Source organism: Gigantopelta aegis, chromosome 2 (genome assembly GCF_016097555.1).
Source record: "Gigantopelta aegis isolate Gae_Host chromosome 2, Gae_host_genome, whole genome shotgun sequence".
NCBI classification, from domain to species: Eukaryota; Metazoa; Mollusca; class Gastropoda; order Neomphalida; family Peltospiridae; genus Gigantopelta; species Gigantopelta aegis.
In genome coordinates, this window is record NC_054700.1 from 35,508,821 (window position 1) to 35,528,078 (window position 19,258).

The window sequence follows — 19,258 nt, forward strand, 5'->3', positions numbered from 1 at the left end:
GCTTTGGAAATCTCTAACCTGGGTCCATATTTTCAAAGCTATCTTAGCATTAAAATTTAGTTTTGTTTATCGTGGAGCACATTGATGTATTTTCATTACCTCTTGGATGTCAAACATTTGGTAATTTTTCCATATTGTCTTAGAGCAGAAACCTGCTGCATTTTTCCATCTGTTGCAAGCAGGGCTAAAAATTCGCGCCAGGATTCGCGCAAGCATAAAACATTCAAATCTATTTGGATTCGCGTGAAATATTTCCAAAAATTAATTAAATTGAATAATCAGTGAGTAAAACGTTACCGAATTTAAAAAAATAAAAAATAAAAAATAAAAAGTAGTCTGGTTATGAAGCTTCAGTTTAAACTGGCTTCAAACGCGTAGAATTATTCAAATCTGTGCATGTTCGAAACATAGTGGTTTATCGAGACTAGTCTGGCCTGGAGCCAAGCGGTGGTTGGCCCATTTCTATGAACCAAATTGTCAACGAAGAGAACCGAAAGGAAAATGTTGTTCAGTTCTTACATAATAACAATAGACAGTAATTAAGTGTTCCAAAAATCAGTAATACATCAGACATGTCTATGTTAGTTCGCTGATATTATGTTCTAAACCTTGAATCACCTGCTCTTTTTAATCAAAACATCTTTTTTGTCGTTTGTGGAAATGTGTTTCTGTAATATCATACAAACATTGAACCAATGCGCAAGATACATCAGCAAAAGTATCCCATGCACTTTTACGAATAAGCAATCTTCGAAAAGTAATGGGCTGCGTTCAGCCAGACCGAGCAGAAAAAACGTCCGCTATAGACTGGTTTATGCCGTTCACGGTAAACCAAATGCCACATTGGAAACCAATCAAATAGTTTGCGAACATTAGCGAAACGTTTGCTGACTGAACATGGGGCTGGTAAGACACCTAAAAAAAAAACTTGACTATAAAGAAAAAATCGAACCAACAACTAAAAAACCTGTTTGTAAAAAAGCAACACAAACAAACAGGGTTATTTTGTTGTTTTTTGGGGTTGTTTTTTTGGGGGGGGGGGGGGTTGTTTTGTTTTGTTTTTTGCTTTAAAATTGGATAGACTGTTACTATCAAATTGTTTTTTCTTTCCAGTAAATAGTAAGGTTTTTTTGTTTTATCCATATACAGTTAGTAGCATATAACACAGAATTCTCTAAACTAACACTGTTGATAAAATTCTTCTTTGAAAATGTTTAGAATCGGAGGATTCCCGTAGACTCCTTCAATGGGAATCCACATGGATTCTCGTGAAAAAAAAAGCAAATTTTTTTGCCCTGGCAAGGGATATTTTATATGTGCCATCCCACAGACAGGATGGAACATACCACAGCCTTTGATAAACCAGTTGTGGTGCGCTGGTTGGAATGAGAAAAAAACCCCAATGGGTCCACCGACGGGGATCGATCCTAAACCGATCATACATCCTGGCCCTCAATTTGCAACAAGTCAACAAGTTATTATCCTGGGCCCTGTTATACTAAGCGATTTTAGCACATTAAGTGCATTAGGTAGTTATGCACTTAAGATGATCTTACTGCTAAGATAGAGTCAGGGCTCTATTGAAAACACCCCACCCAATTTTCAGTAGTCATTGCCATCGCAAGTGCGAGACTGCTATAAAACAAACAATAACCCTAACCCTTGTATACAATTTTAGGGCTATTTATTGCCTATTTATTGCCAGAATAATCATGCGATATCTGGTCCAAAGTCATAAAGCCGATGCTAGCTGTTTGCCAAAAAGCCCTCTAACTCTAGTTTGTTGCTAAGTCACATTGATAAACCTACTCTTTTTTCCATTAATGCAATTTTGTGTGTTTCCACAAGTTTATTGATATAATGTACATAGGAATTTTCCATATATGCTATTCTGCACGCTGAAGAAAAAAGTGAATCAATGAGTTTTTTTCGCAGCGAGGTTTTCATTGCGGTGACGTCATTACGTGAAGCAATTATTTTCGCATTCCGACAACGTAAAATTTTGTATAGTAATCTCCTAGAGAAAAGACAGATATGGAAATGCACATTTCCACTTGCAGAAACTGCACATGATAAAAAAAAACCACGTGCAGAATCGCGTTAATGGGGATCAGGCCTAATGGTAGCAAGATAACAACAAAAAATAGCAATACAGTACTGGTATTTTGGCAAATTGGTAATGACATATTTTCTCCAAATTCAACTTTAACCTTCCGACTAATGGATTAATTTTGGATAAAAACCATGGTGAGGGGGTACAAATTTATAACTTCTACTCACATATTTTCAATTAATTTTTTTTTATAAATACATAAAATAAAGTTCATATCTGAATCGGTAAGTATTATTTTTGTGGGTTTTTCTAATTTTTTGCATTTAATTTGGCATTTGTGGCCAGATTCCCAATAACTATGCTTTTGTGACCAGAATAAAAAAACAAAAAACAACTACAATTCGTGATTTTCATTGTTCGTAAAACGATCATATTTATTATCAAATTAGCTGTCACAATCAGCTATCGATTCCTGAAAATGACCGTGACGTGCCGCCATTGTTGTCAAGCAAAAATACATGCCGAAAATTCTAAATTCCCAGGTATTTTCCACTGAAAAATGAAAAATTAAAGCTGCCATACAGCAAAATAATCTATTTCCTGTGTATGGTTATTATTTCTGGTGATTGCTGTGTGCAAGACAGTGGGAAATATGAATTGGGGAATGCTCGTTGTACAGTATGTCGACTTGTGTCATGTCGGGCGAGATATCTGGTCTGCAGTAGTGAAAAATTAAGTCGCATTTTGGCGATTGACAAATTAAACCCTGGTTGAAGTACACTGCCACTTACCGTTCCTGGTTGTAATTGTGTGTCAGTGGCATGTTGTTGAAATGAGACACCAATCCCGGGTCACCTATTTTTATCGAGATGTCTGACCTGATGACCTTGAACACGAGAATGTTTCGACTCCTGAGATTACCATGAGTCAAAGACTTGTCTCTCTGAAAGGTATAATGTCAAATGATACACTGTAACAAAACTGTGTTTAATAACAAATGGGATAAACTTTACCATGAGTCAAAGACTTGTTTCTCTGAAAGTTATAATGTCAGTTGATACATTGTTTAAAGTAACGAATCTTCTATGTTGTAACTGTGTTGGAACTGTGCTGCACGTCGTGTTGTAACTTTTAATAACAAATGGGATGAAATAATCAATATTTGTATTAAAGCCTTTGTCTTGAAAATGTCCATAACAATTTGGCTGAAAGTAGTAAACAAATTATTCGACAAAACAATTTCAAGTTACATTCTGTCTTATTAATATTTATTATAATCTCGTGTTAATCAGTAAGTAGATTTTAAGTTATGTTTTGTCTGGAAGGTGTGTAATTTATTTTTAACAACAATACCAGTCAAGTAGAGATACTTTACATATGGTTGTTTTGGAAAAACAAAAAGAGCTAAAAAGAATGAAATAAGTATACATGGTACATTATGTCAAAAACGCAAACATAGTCTTAAGAGTTTGTTTTGTTTAACAACACCACTAGAGCACATTGATTTATTAATCATCAGATATTGGATGTCAAACATTTGGTAACTCTGACATAGTCTTAAGCAGCCCATACACGATCAATTTTATTGACAATAACATTGTCAATTATAAAAATTTACAATATTATTGATCATTAGTGTGTGATATTGAAGCAAGTTTTTGATCGACACAATATATTGACAAAATCAAACATCGGTAGATATTTATTGAAGGTTTTTCAATACTATTGTGTCGTTGATGGCACTTTGTCAAATTATTGCACACTATTTCATTATCTGAAGCCAGTCATTTAAAGCAGCCCATACACGATCAATTTAATTGACAATAATATTGATACAATATTATTGATGAATATTTATTAGCCACCAACGACGCAATTATTTACACAATATTTTACGTCATTTGTCCTCTAACCATTGCTCTAAGCGAAAACATAAAAAAGAATGACATGGTCCAAACAATTTTTTGCAGACAAAAAAGTTTGGCCATGTTGAACTGCTAAAGAAACTTAGAACAAATGAGCAGCCATATTTTAGAAATTTTCTTATGGATGAAATAGCAAATTATTATTAAATAAAGTTTAAAGATTGTTTTGTTTAACGACAAATCGTTATTAAATAATTAACATTTTATTCATAAAATACTAATAAAAGAGGAAATCTAGAGGGGTCCCGGAAATTCTTGAAATCCTAGGTTAAAATCTGTGCCATCTGACACATTTTGGAGGAAAGGACGATTAAAATGCGAAGAAATGCAATGTTCCATGAGAGGAAAAGAGCTGATGCGAGGAGAATTCCCAACCCTGATAGGTAAATGCTAGTAAATATTGCAAGAAAACATAATTCAAAGTTAATATATATTTTAATAAAAATAAAAGACACAAAACAGACAGTGCATTCATAATTTTATTAATGTTATATTTATAAAGAAGAAGAAATTTTCTCTCCTCTTCTTTTTCGTGTATGGACTGCTTAAGAGAGGAAACCTGCTACATTTTTCCATTAGTAGCAAGATAATTTTTATATGCACCATCCCACAGACAGGATAACACATACCACTGTCTTTGATATACCAGTTGTGATGCACTGGCTGGAAAGAGAAATAGCCCAATGGGCCTAATAATGCAGATCGATCCTAGCCCTTCCTTTACAAGTGTGAAATACATTTTATTACCTACCCATTTAATTACAATAGTAATAAAGACAATTCTGACTGTGCAATAAAAAAAATGTTATTGAACATATGTGTAATAAAAAATCTCACATGCATAATATGTGTTCACTCTAATAACGCCATGATGTCATGTTCCTAGCCAGTCCATAAAATTTAACCAACTTTCCAGACAAAGTTAGTTGTGTTATTTAATTAAACTTTTTGTTAATTATAATATAGAAAAATGTTGTATGTAATACATACAGAACCACATACCAGTTGTTTTGCCATGTTATTTATAGTACTTGTTTACAGTTCACAAGATTTATACCACTCAACTGCTAGGTGGCCTCGTAGTATAATATTCTTGTACACTATAAACTGGTTCTATTTACCAGCCAGTGGATACCTTGAGAGACCTGGTCTGCTACCAGCATTATCTGCATCAAAGAAAGCGGGTGTTGCACACTATAAACGGGTTCTATTTACCAGCCAGTGGATGCCTTGAGATACCTGGTCTGCTACCAACATTATCTACATCAAAGAAAGCGGGTGTTCCGCACTATAAACTGGTTCTATTTACCAGGTGCCTTGAAAGACCTGGTCCGCTACCAACATTATCTGCATCAAAGAAAGTGGGTGTTCTGCACTATAAACTGGTTCTATTTACCAGCCAGTGGATGCCTTGAGAGACCTGGTCCGCTACCAACATTATCTGCATCAAAGAAAGCGGGTGTTCCACACTATAAACTGGTTCTATTTACCAGCCAGTGGATGCCTTGAGAGAGCTGGTCTGCTACCAACATTATCTGCATCAAAGAAAGCGGATGTTGCGCACTATAAATGGGTTCTATTTACCAGCCAGTGGATGCCTTGAGAGACTTAGTCCGCTACCAACATTATCTGCATCAGAGAAAGTGGGTGTTCCACACTATAAACTGGTTCTATTTACCAGCCAGTGGATGCCTTGAGAGAGCTGGTCTGCTACCAACATTATCTGCATCAAAGAAAGCAGATGTTGCGCACTATAAATGGGTTCTATTTACCAGCCAGTGGATGCCTTGAGAGACCTGGTCTGCTACCAACATTATCTGCATCAAAGAAAGTGGGTGTTCTGCACTATAAACTGGTTCTATTTACCAGCCAGTGGATGCCTTGAGAGAGCTGGTCTGCTACCAACATTATCTGCATCAAAGAAAGCGGATGTTGCGCACTATAAATTGGTTCTATTTACCAGCCAGTGGATGCCTTGAGAGACCTGGTCTGCTACCAACATTATCTGCATCAAAGAAAGCGGGTGTTCTGCACTATAAACTGGTTCTATTTACCAGCCAGTGGATGCCTTGAGAGAGCTGGTCTGCTACCAACATTATCTGCATCAAAGAAAGTGGATGTTGCGCACTATAAATGGGTTCTATTTACTAGCCAATGGATGCCTTGAGAGACCTAGTCTGCTACCAACATTATCTGCATCAAAGAAAGCAGGTGTTCTGCACTATAAACTAGTTCTATTTACCAGCCAGAGGATGCCTTGAGAGACCTAGTCCGCTACCAACATTATCTGCATCAAAGAAAGCAGATGTTCTGCACTATAAACTGGTTCTATTTACCAGCCAGTGGATGCCTTGAGAGACCTAGTCCGCTACCAACATTATCTGCATCAAAGAAAGCGGGTGTTCCACACTATAAACTAGTTCTATTTACCAGCCAGTGGATGCCTTGAGAGACCTAGTCCGCTACCAACATTATCTGCATCAAAGAAAGCGGGTGTTCCACACTATAAACTAGTTCTATTTACCAGCCAGAGGATGCCTTGAGAGACCTGGTCTGCTACCAACATTATCTGCATCAAAGAAAGCGGGTGTTCCACACTATAAACTAGTTCTATTTACCAGCCAGAGGATGCCTTGAGAGACCTGGTCCGCTACCAACATTATCTGCATCAAAGAAAGCAGGTGTTCTGCACTATAAACTGGTTCTATTTACCAGCCAGAGGATGCCTTGAGAGAGCTGGTCTGCTACCAACATTATCTGCATCAAAAAAAGCGGATGTTGCGCACTATAAACTGGTTCTATTTACCAGCCAGTGGATGCCTTGAGAGAGCTGGTCTGCTACCAACATTATCTGCATCAAAGAAAGCAGATGTTGCGCACTATAAATGGGTTCTATTTACCAGCCAGTGGATGCCTTGAGAGACCTGGTCTGCTACCAACATTATCTGCATCAAAGAAAGCGGGTGTTCTGCACTATAAACTGGTTCTATTTACCAGCCAGTGAATGCCTTGAGAGTGCTGGTCTGCTACCAACATTATCTGCATCAAAGAAAGCGGATGTTGCGCACTATAAATTGGTTCTATTTACCAGCCAGTGGATGCCTTGAGAGACCTGGTCTGCTACCAACATTATCTGCATCAAAGAAAGCGGGTGTTCTGCACTATAAACTGGTTCTATTTACCAGCCAGTGGATGCCTTGAGAGAGCTGGTCTGCTACCAACATTATCTGCATCAAAGAAAGTGGATGTTGCGCACTATAAATGGGTTCTATTTACTAGCCAATGGATGCCTTGAGAGACCTAGTCTGCTACCAACATTATCTGCATCAAAGAAAGCGGGCCTTGTTCTGCACTATAAACTGGTTCTATTTACCAGCCAGTGTTCCACACTATAAATGCCTTGAGAGACCTGGTCTGCTACCAACATTATCTGCATCAAAGAAAGCGGATGTTGCGCACTATAAAATGGGTTCTATTTACCAGCCAGCCTTGGACCTGGTCTGCTACCAACATTATCTGCATCAAAGAAAGAGACCTGGTCTGCTACCAACATTATCTGCATCAAAGAAAGCGGGTGTTGCGCACTATAAACTGGTTCTATTTACCAGCCAGTGGATGCCTTGAGAGACCTAGTCTGCTACCAACATTATCTGCATCAAAGAAAGCGGATGTTCTGCACTATAAACTAGTTCTATTTACCAGCCAGAGGATGCCTTGAGAGACCTAGTCCGCTACCTTGAGAGAACATTATCTGCATCAAAGAAAGCGGATGTTCTGCACTATAAACTAGTTCTATTTACCAGCCAGAGGATGCCTTGAGAGACCTAGTCCGCTACCAACATTATCTGCATCAAAGAAAGCGGGTGTTCCACACTATAAACTAGTTCTATTTACCAGCCAGAGGATGCCTTGAGAGAGCTGGTCTGCTACCAACATTATCTGCATCAAAGAAAGTGGATGTTGCGCACTATAAATGGGTTCTATTTACTAGCCAATGGATGCCTTGAGAGACCTAGTCTGCTACCAACATTATCTGCATCAAAGAAAGCGGGTGTTCTGCACTATAAACTGGTTCTATTTACCAGCCAGAGGATGCCTTGAGAGACCTAGTCCGCTACCAACATTATCTGCATCAAAGAAAGCGGATGTTCTGCACTATAAACTAGTTCTATTTACCAGCCAGAGGATGCCTTGAGAGAGCTGGTCTGCTACCAACATTATCTGCATCAAAGAAAGCGGATGTTGCGCACTATAAACTGGTTCTATTTACCAGCCAGTGGATGCCTTGAGAGACCTGGTCTGCTACCAACATTATCTGCATCAGAGAAAGTGGGTGTTCCACACTATAAACTAGTTCTATTTACCAGCCAGTGGATGCCTTGAGAGACCTGGTCTGCTACCAACATTATCTGCATCAAAGAAAGCGGGTGTTCTGCACTATAAACTGGTTCTATTTACCAGCCAGAGGATGCCTTGAGAGACCTAGTCCACAACCAACATTATCTGCATCAAAGAAAGCGGATGTTCTGCACTATAAACTAGTTCTATTTACCAGCCAGAGGATGCCTTGAGAGACCTAGTCCGCTACCAACATTATCTACATCAAAGAAAGCGGGTGTTCCACACTATAAACTAGTTCTATTTACCAGCCAGAGGATGCCTTGAGAGAGCTGGTCTGCTACCAACATTATCTGCATCAAAGAAAGCGGATGTTGCGCACTATAAACTGGTTCTATTTACCAGCCAGTGGATGCCTTGAGAGACCTGGTCTGCTACCAACATTATCTGCATCAGAGAAAGTGGGTGTTCCACACTATAAACTAGTTCTATTTACCAGCCAGTGGATGCCTTGAGAGACCTGGTCTGCTACCAACATTATCTGCATCAAAGAAAGCGGGTGTTCTGCACTATAAACTAGTTCTATTTACCAGCCAGTGGATGCCTTGAGAGAGCTGGTCTGCTACCAACATTATCTGCATCAAAGAAAGCGGGTGTTCTGCACTATAAACTGGTTCTATTTACCAGCCAGTGGATGCCTTGAGAGACCTGGTCTGCTACCAACATTATCTGCATCAGAGAAAGCGGGTGTTCCACACTATAAATGGGTTCTATTTACTAGCCAATGGATGCCTTGAGAGACCTAGTCTGCTACCAACATTATCTGCATCAAAGAAAGCAGGTGTTCTGCACTATAAACTGGTTCTATTTACCAGCCAGTGGATGCCTTGAGAGACCTAGTCCGCTACCAACATTATCTGCATCAGAGAAAGTGAGTGTTCCACACTATAAACTAGTTCTATTTACCAGCCAGTGGATGCCTTGAGAGACCTAGTCTGCTACCAACATTATCTGCATCAGAGAAAGTGAGTGTTCCACACTATAAACTAGTTCTATTTACCAGCCAGTGGATGCCTTGAGAGACCTGGTCTGCTACCAACATTATCTGCATCAGAGAAAGCGGGTGTTCCACACTATAAACTAGTTCTATTTACCAGCCAGTGGATGCCTTGAGAGACCTGGTCTGCTACCAACATTATCTGCATCAAAGAAAGCGGATGTTGCGCACTATAAACTGGTTCTATTTACCAGCCAGTGGATGCCTTGAGAGACCTGGTCTGCTACCAACATTATCTGCATCAGAGAAAGTGGGTGTTCCACACTATAAACTAGTTTTATTTACCAGCCATTCCATTCCAATATTTATTTACATGCTCATATACCACTAGGGTTTCAAGCATGTCCATCCCGGGCCCGTTCTCTGGATGCCCAGTGAACTGGTCCGGGACAGAAATTTACCAGCCAGTGGATGCCTTGAGAGACTTAGTCCGCTACCAACATTATCTGCATCAGAGAAAGTGGGTATTGCGCACTATAAACGGGTTCTATTTACCAGCCAGTGGATGCCTTGAGAGACCTGGTCCGCTACCAACATTATCTGCATCAAAGAAAGAGGGTGTTCCGTCTGCTTCAGAAGTCGCTCCAGGTTCCCACCTGGTGCCAGCTCCAGGACCACCCTGTACGGAGGCGCGATCATGTTGCCAAGGAAATGGATGAAAAGACTGTGCCTCATTTCCAACAGCTTGGACATGCTTTCTTGAAACGCCTGTAACAGAATATAGACAAATCAATGAAAGGTTAATAGGCATTGGGTGAAAAACAATGTTATTGCAAATCAAAGGTTACAGTTGTCAAAAGTAAAGGCAGGCTTCAAAATAAGTCGAGAATGATTGTTCAGGTTACCAGGCAGTTACCATATGTCAAGGAAGGCGTAAATGGTACTTTGTTCCCCACAAAATCATATTAAACAATCCTCTCGTGGATGGAGGAACTGGCGAAAGTTGACACCTGCGCTCATGACAGGCGTGTGCTACAACAGCTTATTCTGAAGGTCCACGTTAAAACCTATGACCTGATATCAAACTATAACAGTCACTATGTGACCAAAGTTTTGATCAAAAAGTAAAGTTTGTTTTATTTAACGACACCACTAGAGCACATTGATTTTTTATCTTATCATCGGCTATTGGACGTCAAACATATGGTCATTTTGACACTGTTTTGAAGAGGAAACCCGCTGTCGCCACATAGGCTACTCTTTTTTTGACAGGCAGCAAAGGATCTTTTATTTGCACTTCCCACAGGCAGGATAGCACAAATCATGGCCTTTGTTGAACCAGTTATGGATCACTGGTCGGTGCAAGTGGTTTACACCTACCCATTAAGCCTTGCAGAGCACTCACTCAGGGTTTGGAGTCGGTATCTGGATTAAAAATCCCATGCCTCGACTGGGATCCGAACCCAGTACCTACCAGCCTGTAGTCCGATGGCTTAACCACTGTGCCACCGAGGCCGGTCAAGTTTTGATCAAATGAGTGTTATTTAGATACACATACTGTATCAGTACAGTGAGAACAGTGGTACAAATGAATAGCAAAGTATCAGTGTTTATTACCCCAGCAGGCATTCAAAATGGGGGACATTTTTTTAATAATTTCTCACTGAGAAATTATTATGCACTGGTCTAACGAACAATACTATTGGATGATTTGACGTTTATACAAACCAATGACCTTGTCGGTACTAAATATGACGTCATCACGATTTGGCAAACACACACAATGATGTCATGTAGTTTAAAGAATTTGCGTTTACGGCTGTCTGTTTTTGGTGTTAAATTTATAATAAAATGTCATTTTAATGCAATTCATTATAGATTTAGTACCAGAATAAAGAGAACTTTTGTTTTTGAAAATTATCTATGAAGGTGATTAAATTACAAAGTTATAGCAATACTCAGAACAGTGCGTAAAGTGGTTTATATTGTTTCTATACATGTATGTGCATGTGTGTCGAAAATAAAGGCTTTTTAAGAGAAAAAATAGCTCAGGTAATAAATAGAATATCAAACTCTGTACCAGTCATTATTAAATTTATGACCCTCATGAAATAATTTTCATTTGTCACTCACTAAAGCTTGTGAAAAGTGAAAATTATTTCACTCGGGACATAAATTCAGGGATGAGAATAACAATTTGTATTTTCAGCTGAAATTAGCCGGGGTCCAGGCAAAGCCCCCCTCATACTATAGGGTTTTTTACAATTGCAAGGTAAAAATCTGCATCAGGAGACACATACATCACAGAATTACAGAATAATTTATATACCATAGAAAGGATTATTATAATGCATAAACTCCTGTCAATAATCATGAAATTGCACATACTTACACTTTGACAGAGGTTGTTTTTTGCACATAACGGCCTAGAACTGTAAGAGCTACGCTAATTGGTCTCAATATCTCAGACGTCTCAATTTTAGCCAATCACAGTGGTCGTAGTAAACAGTACTAAACACATACACACAAAGCTAGTTTTGTTTTATTTTCGTATACACACAGTGTGTCGAAATAAACATGGTGGCCGCTATATTACGATAGCAGCTGCATGACGACCTCAACTTTAACTGATATTTCCACAGAGTGCAAGGCATATACCTATATTCTACCCCCACTCCCCCCAAATTTTCTCAACAAATTTACATGTTTCATAGGATCGACCCTGGGGGTCCAAAATCCGTGGATCCGCAGAAAATTCTCATCCCTGTAAATTTGATAATAACTGGTAACTCCTTTATTATCCTCTATGTATAGTGATGGGATTTTACAGTAATATTAATGTAAATAAAATGTGCCATAGGTTACCTGGGCTCCGTTTTATGAGCAATCTTAGCGTTAAGATCACAAGGGAATAAAGTAGCTTACGGTGATCTCAGCACTAAGATCGCTTTGTGGGATGGGGGCCAGGACTGCATTTTGTCCCGGCTTCGGTGATGTAGTGGTTACGCCATTGGACACAAGGCTGGTAGGTACAGGGTTCACAGCCCAGTACCGGCTCCCACCCAGAGCTAGTTTTAATGACTCAATGAGTAGGAAGGAAGGAAGGAATTGTTTTATTTAACGACACTCTCAACACATTTTATTTATGGTTATATAGCGCCAGACATATGGTTACGGATCACACAGATATAGAGAAAGGAAACCCACTGTTGTCACTTCATGGGCTACTCTTTTCAATTAATATCAAGGGATCTTTTATATGCACCATCCCACAGACAGGATAGTACATACCACAGTCTTTGCTACACCAGTCATAGTGCACTGGCTGGAATGAGAAATAGCCCAATGGGCACACAGACAGGGATCCAGAGTATGACAAATATTTTGAAAAGTCACTAGCCACAGGGCTAGTGGGTTTGTGAAAACCACTAGCCCACCAAGATAAAGCACTAGCCCAAATTCTTGATCAATTATAACTGGATTTTTATATAATTTTTGTAAGATTACACATTTACGAGTATAACAGTAAAATGAAACAAACACTTAAATTATGTTGTAACTTTCAGTTTTGTCGTGTTGTACATTTGGTCTTTTGTCCAGTGTGATCCATTGTTATTGTCCCATTTTCGCTTTTGCCCACTCCCGGGGAAAAATAATTGATTAAACTCATGGTTGGTATCTAAAACCACTATCAAAATAATTAAATTTAAATGAGGGTACGACAGTGTGACACACGGTAATAGATGGTTGAGTGTATTTGGTAGTGGGTTATGCTTTTAGGGCCTACTATTCATGTCGCCAGGAACGGTACTGCCAATTGCTCAAATACAGGGCATTATCCCATGTCAGACCAATATCAAAAGAATAGAATGGCGACATCTAATCCATTGTTTGTATCGGCAGCTGTGAGACATTATCCAAACGTAATAGCCCAAGCCGAGTCATTGCATGTGTGGTTACCATTAAAGTAAATTGTTTTCCTGGTTGCCGATAACCATATGTAAGCGAAGTGTTAAATTAGAAAACAATAGGTAAATAAAACAAACACTGAAATTCAAAGCATGATTGGGGTTTACTTGATTGAGATTAACCTGTCGTCGCGACTGGTGATTTCCAAGTTAGCCCAAAACATAATTATGTGCGAGATTAACTACCACGTGACGTGTCCAACCAATCAAAACACGCATGTCATTAGACTTGATTTCCTGTGCCAGAAACTTGAAAGGGAAAAGTAAACAATGCATGCTGTAACCGTAACGATGTAGAGATAGCATGTTACTGCAGTTTGCAGACCTAGTTCAAGTGGATTATTATTATATACTGATGATGTTGTTGATATTATTTTATGACAAACGTCACAATCAAATTTATTAAACAAAATTTCAGCCGAGAGAAAAAGAAAAAAAACAAAAACACGATCGAGCGATAAGGAGAGGGGGTGGGAAACCACTAGCCCGCAGGGCTAGTGGTTTTGCGTTTCTCACTAGCCTGAACTTAAAAAGCACTAGCCACGGGCGTCGGGCTAGTGGATTTGTCGAACTCTGGGATCAATCCTAAACCGATCGCACATCAAGCGAGCACTTTACCACTTGGGTTCTGTCCCGCCCCCCAGTGAGTAAATGTAAGATCACTAGTACTACACCCTCTTCTCTCTCACTAACCCACTACCCACCAACCCACTAACCCTCTAACCCACTAACCCTCTGTCCTCGACAGATAGCCCAGATAGCTGAGGTGTGTGCCCAGGACAGTGTGCTTCATCTTTAATCGGATATAAGCACGAAAATTAAGTTTAAATGAAAATGTATTTCGTGGTAACCTGGATATTTCATTGTTTGTAAAATATTCATATCGTAAAATGTTGGGAGAGGCCTTAAAATAGGCTAACGCCTGTTGGCCAATCCCTAGACCGCTACTGTTTTTGAATGGCAATAAATATTGTTTAAACGAAATACCTCCATGTATATAGATGAGTCTTTCTTCAGCTGTTTTATGATGACGTCTTGTTCATTGCAACTCTTCTTATCATCCAGACATGCCCTGCTCACTTCCGTGTATCTACCAAAACCTGCAAGTATTCAGTGCATCCAGTTTTTGTTCAATTTTTTTTATCCCACTACTTCCTTTCCTTTCTCTCCTTTGACTTCCAGTTCCTCCTATCTTTCGATGTACACCTCCACATCCCAGTCCTTGTCTATCCAACCGTGACATGTGCTTGTCTCTTGTGGCTATCTGTGCCACACACCTGCTTTAGCTGTTGGCTTGGTCTGACGACTTCGGAGAGTGTTCAGTAGTTACTTCTGGCATTGTTAAGAGGCACTTGTAACCAGTGCCTCTTAACAATGCCAGAAGTAACTGCTAGTCCATCCAGTTATAACAACCACCCACTATAACAACAACCTGTCTGTAGTGGACACCCTTCGATATATCCTTTTTTTTTTTTAAGGACTACACATATAAAACATTCTATTGCCGTATCATTTCTACGTTCTATTTATAGTCATATTTTTAAGGTAAGACTAATGTTCCTCATAGATGTAACAGAAGAATTGGAATAGGTTTTGAGAACATATTCTCAGTAAATAATGACATTAGAGATGGATATAAGCATTTAAAGATATACTTTACACTAACATTTAATAAATATTAATACAACAATACTAATGAATTAATCTCTAATAATGACATTAGACTAGTATGTAAGTTTCAAAACAACAATTTTCATGTCCTATTTGGCAGATGAAAGAAAAATTCACCTGCTAAAATTACTAAAATGTATGTACAATCATCTCATATTTTATTTAGCGGAGGTTGAGCCCGTGACTCTGTTATATGTTAATTTTATAATGTTCTAAGTTACATCTCAGAGGTCTTAATTTTACACACACTGTCCCAAACCCTCCACTCACCCCATGCTGTATTATTTCTAGCAGGCCATATTTGTTTTTAGAGGGGCGTGCGCTACAACAGCTTGTTCTGAATGTGCACATAAAACCCTACGACATGACATGTTTTTAGAGGCCATACTTCTTTTGGCCTGCCATTTAAAAAACAAAAAACAAACATTAAACAGTAGTTGCTAATTTTCTATTGACTAGAAATAATGCTAATCAAGATTTTGGAAAAAAATTGTTCCCCGCCCAGGTATTTATTCTGTTTGTTTTTTTTGTTTAACAACACCACTAGAGCACATTGATTTATTAATCACCGGCTATTGGATGTTAAACATTTTGGTAATTTTGACTTAGTCTTAAAGAGGAAACCTGCTACATTTTTTTTTCATGAGTAGCAAGGGATCTTTTATATGCACAATCCCACAGAGAGGGTAGCACATACCACAGCCTTTGATATACTAGTCGTGGTGCACTGGCTGGAACGTGAAATAGCCCAATGGGCCAACCGACAGGGATCAATCGTAAACTGACTGAGCATCAGGCGGATGCTTTAACACTGGGTTATGTCCTGCTCAGGTATTTATTCTGAGAACGTACCCAAATGTTGGACATCTGCTGGACAGATATGCTGATCAGTGAAACACATCGGCTCTCTAGACTGTTTGTCTATCTGTCTGCTGTCAACAGGGTAGTAGTGCGAAATGACGTCATCAGTGAACATCACACAGATACCGCTATCTAAAACACAACGCAACAGTGAACATTTTATTCATTTTACAGATATTGGAAATAAACAGTCAGGTGCTTTAGTAATGTTCAAACAAAAACATAAATTTCAATAGTAATTTTGCATTGGAATTTTTCCACTGTTATTAAAACAGAAACGTCATGCACCCAATTTATTGTTATTGTAAGGAGATGCACAGTGACGTCATTGAAATACTGACGTCATTGAAATTCAAAATTAGCTATATTACTACAATGCTATGCCATCTTAAAATATAAACTAACCGTGACACCTGTCAACTCAGTTTACATGTCGGGATGTTTTTTAAAAATTATTTTTCATAATTTTAGACAAAATATTAACTTTCAGTTTTAAAAGATAAAAGATATAAAAAGTACCTTTTGTCCAATATATCAAAACATTACCATTGGATATGTTATATTTATTTTGCTTAACGACACAACTAGAGCATATTGATTTATTAATCATCAGCTATTGGATGTCAAACATTTAGTAATTTTGAGAAATAGTCTTAGAGAGGAAACCTGCTACATTTTTCCATTAGTAGCAAGGGATCTTTTATATGCACTATTCCATAGACATGATAGCACATACCACAGCCTTTGATATACCAGTCGTGGTGCACTGCCTGAAATGACAAGAAATAGCCCAATGGGTCCATAGACGAATATCGATCCTAGACCAATTGTGCATCAAGCGAAATAACAATGAACACTGTGGGGAAAAAAAGTAAAGTTTGTTTTATTTAACGACGCCACTAGAGCACATTGATTTTTTATCTGATCATCGGCTATTGGACGTCAAACATATGGTCATTCTGACATTATTTTTTAGAGGAAACCCACTGTCGTCACATAGGCTACTCTTTTACGACAGGCAGCAAGGGATCTTTTATATGTGCTTCCCACAGGCAGGATATCACAAACCATTTATGGATCACTGGTCAGTGCAAGTGGTTTACACCTACCCACTGAGCCTTGCGGAGCACTCACTCATGGTTTGGAGTCGGTATCTGGATTAAAAATCCCATGCCTCGACTGGGATCTAAACCCAGTACCTACCACACCACGACGCCGATAATGTGGGGGACTAACAATCAAGGAGAGGGACTGGTCTTCACCTGTGCCGGACTGTGGTCGAATCTGTTTGCTGTCCACACGCAGCTCTTTGAGTAGACGTGTCTCGTTCTCGTACGTCTCATCACTGGCACCATCCGCCGACTTCAGGCAGAACCTCCCTGTCTTGTGCAGAATGTACCTCTTCTCAAACTGGTCAGGGGTCTTCCCCTTGCACCCTGACAGAACGACGAAGGCACGCAAGTCGGTCGCGGTCTGGTGAATGAGGAACAGAGACGACTTCGATGAACCATGTTCGTTCTCGTTGGCCGTTAGCTCCGTCTGTAACTTCTCCGAGGCTTGTTCGTCTCTGAAACATATTCAAAAACATATGAATGGTCCAAGGGAGGAACCTACATGTCCACTTTTATCCTGCAACCACTGTTTCTATTGACAGATTATGATCACCGATTAAAGCAAAGTCATAAACGTATACTAGCAGATTATCACTTTTGATGTCACTCACATGACGTCACATGCATAGCTACATTACAAAATTGCTCATTTGACCTCTAGGTCATCATACAATGTGGCTGAAATATCGGAAATAATAGCTTTTCCCCTTAATTTTTATGGTCTGCAGAATAAAGATAATAACTAGCTATTGACGTCGGATATTTGCTTTATCCTGTTCGGCTGACCATCGCGGAATTTCCCATTCTTACCTGCACAAGATAAAGCAGATATCTGACGTTATTAACTAGTTATTCTCTATTTGACATATTTGTCGATTATCTGTTCTAACTCATAGTTATAGCAGGGAACATTTAGTTTTCAAAATTGTGATTAGCGATATTTCTATTCAAACTGAAAATTGATCAGTCACTCTGTTTAATGTTTTAAAATTGTGTAGCGATCTCTAATTCTTGTGTAGCGAAATGCGATGCAATACTGAACAAAATGTTTCACGATTTAGAAGGTGTACATTTTAACTTTAACTACTCAAGTAATTATATAACATTCACACGATATAAGCATATTTAAAATTCATGTAATATGAAACACCACGCTAGCTTTGTAGAAATCAGCGACTTTATTTCAAAATAGATCACATGGGCAAATACTCAACATGTTATAGTTATACCGGTACACCTCACTTTCAGTCGAGTTAATTATTGAACCACTATATTATGGCAAATTTGGTCAATAAATAGAAAGTAGTAAATAAAGAAATGAAAATAATGAAGATTCATTGTGAACCAGACATCATATTATACAACAAAACAAAAAAAACAAAAATATATATATATATATACAATGGAATAAACTGTTATATATAGAAGCATAATTTATATAACATCATGATCGATTATTTTACATTGTGATACATTTACCATGAGTAGAAAAGATGCACTTATTCTGAGGGCGTTTAACCTTTCTGACTACCGCAGGTGAGATGTTTCGCTTAACGTCACACAAGCCGACACTTTATATACAATATATTCACTCATTCATATTTCCCGCCGTTTAGCACACGGCACTCACCATAATAATAATAATAGAACAATACTATCAAAACTAATCTTCATAATGGCCGCTTTAGGTTTTGGTTTTTGAATGAGAATTACCTGGATATTTTCAGTTGTAGAAGTGGTTTTCGGAAAGTATTTTCACTTGACCACCATAGCAGAACATTGCAGTTATTTTCAGGTATTGATAGCTGATTGGCACAGCTAATTTGATAATAAATTTGACCATTTTACCAACAACAAACATCACAAAATATTGGGATATGAATCGTAGTTTCCAAAAATAATTCTGGTCAGAAAAACACAGTTATTCAGAATAATGGACATAAATACTACACATCTGGCCACAAACGCAGCCCGTGTGACTTTATAAATTTTTTGCCTAATTTTAATCAACATTAATTGATCTAAAATATCATAAAAATTTGAAAAAAAGCACGAAAATAATATTTACTGGTTCATATATGAACATTATTTTATGTGTTTATATAAACAAAACAAAATTAAGTGAAAATATGTGAGTAAAAGTTACAAATTTGTACCCCCCTCAACATGGGTTTTGTCAAAAATTAATCTTAGTAGTTAGAAGATTAATGAGCTGAACAAATAGAATTGAAGTGGCATTAATCCCAGGATTAATATGATCTGCGATTATTTCTGGGACACTGAGAACGATGATACGGTCGTGATTTTTTTTTTAGTAATCCCCACATAAAAAA

General features: G+C 38.4%; 1 protein-coding gene across 4 annotated transcripts in view; it reads right to left on the bottom strand.

Annotated features, from left to right (window-relative positions):
- LOC121384553 (tyrosine-protein kinase JAK2-like) overlaps positions 1 to 19,258 on the bottom strand; it is a 50,413-nt gene that overhangs the window by 20,178 nt on the left and 10,977 nt on the right. For all 4 annotated transcript variants that reach the window (XM_041515018.1, XM_041515025.1, XM_041515008.1 and 1 more), the window contains 5 exons: positions 17,076 to 17,380; positions 15,805 to 15,945; positions 14,269 to 14,381; positions 9,869 to 10,081; positions 2,845 to 2,996 (listed from right to left, as the gene is read on the bottom strand). In XM_041515018.1, the coding sequence (XP_041370952.1) occupies positions 2,845 to 2,996; positions 9,869 to 10,081; positions 14,269 to 14,381; positions 15,805 to 15,945; positions 17,076 to 17,380 (924 nt within the window). The remainder of the gene's footprint in view (positions 1 to 2,844; positions 2,997 to 9,868; positions 10,082 to 14,268; positions 14,382 to 15,804; positions 15,946 to 17,075; positions 17,381 to 19,258) is intronic.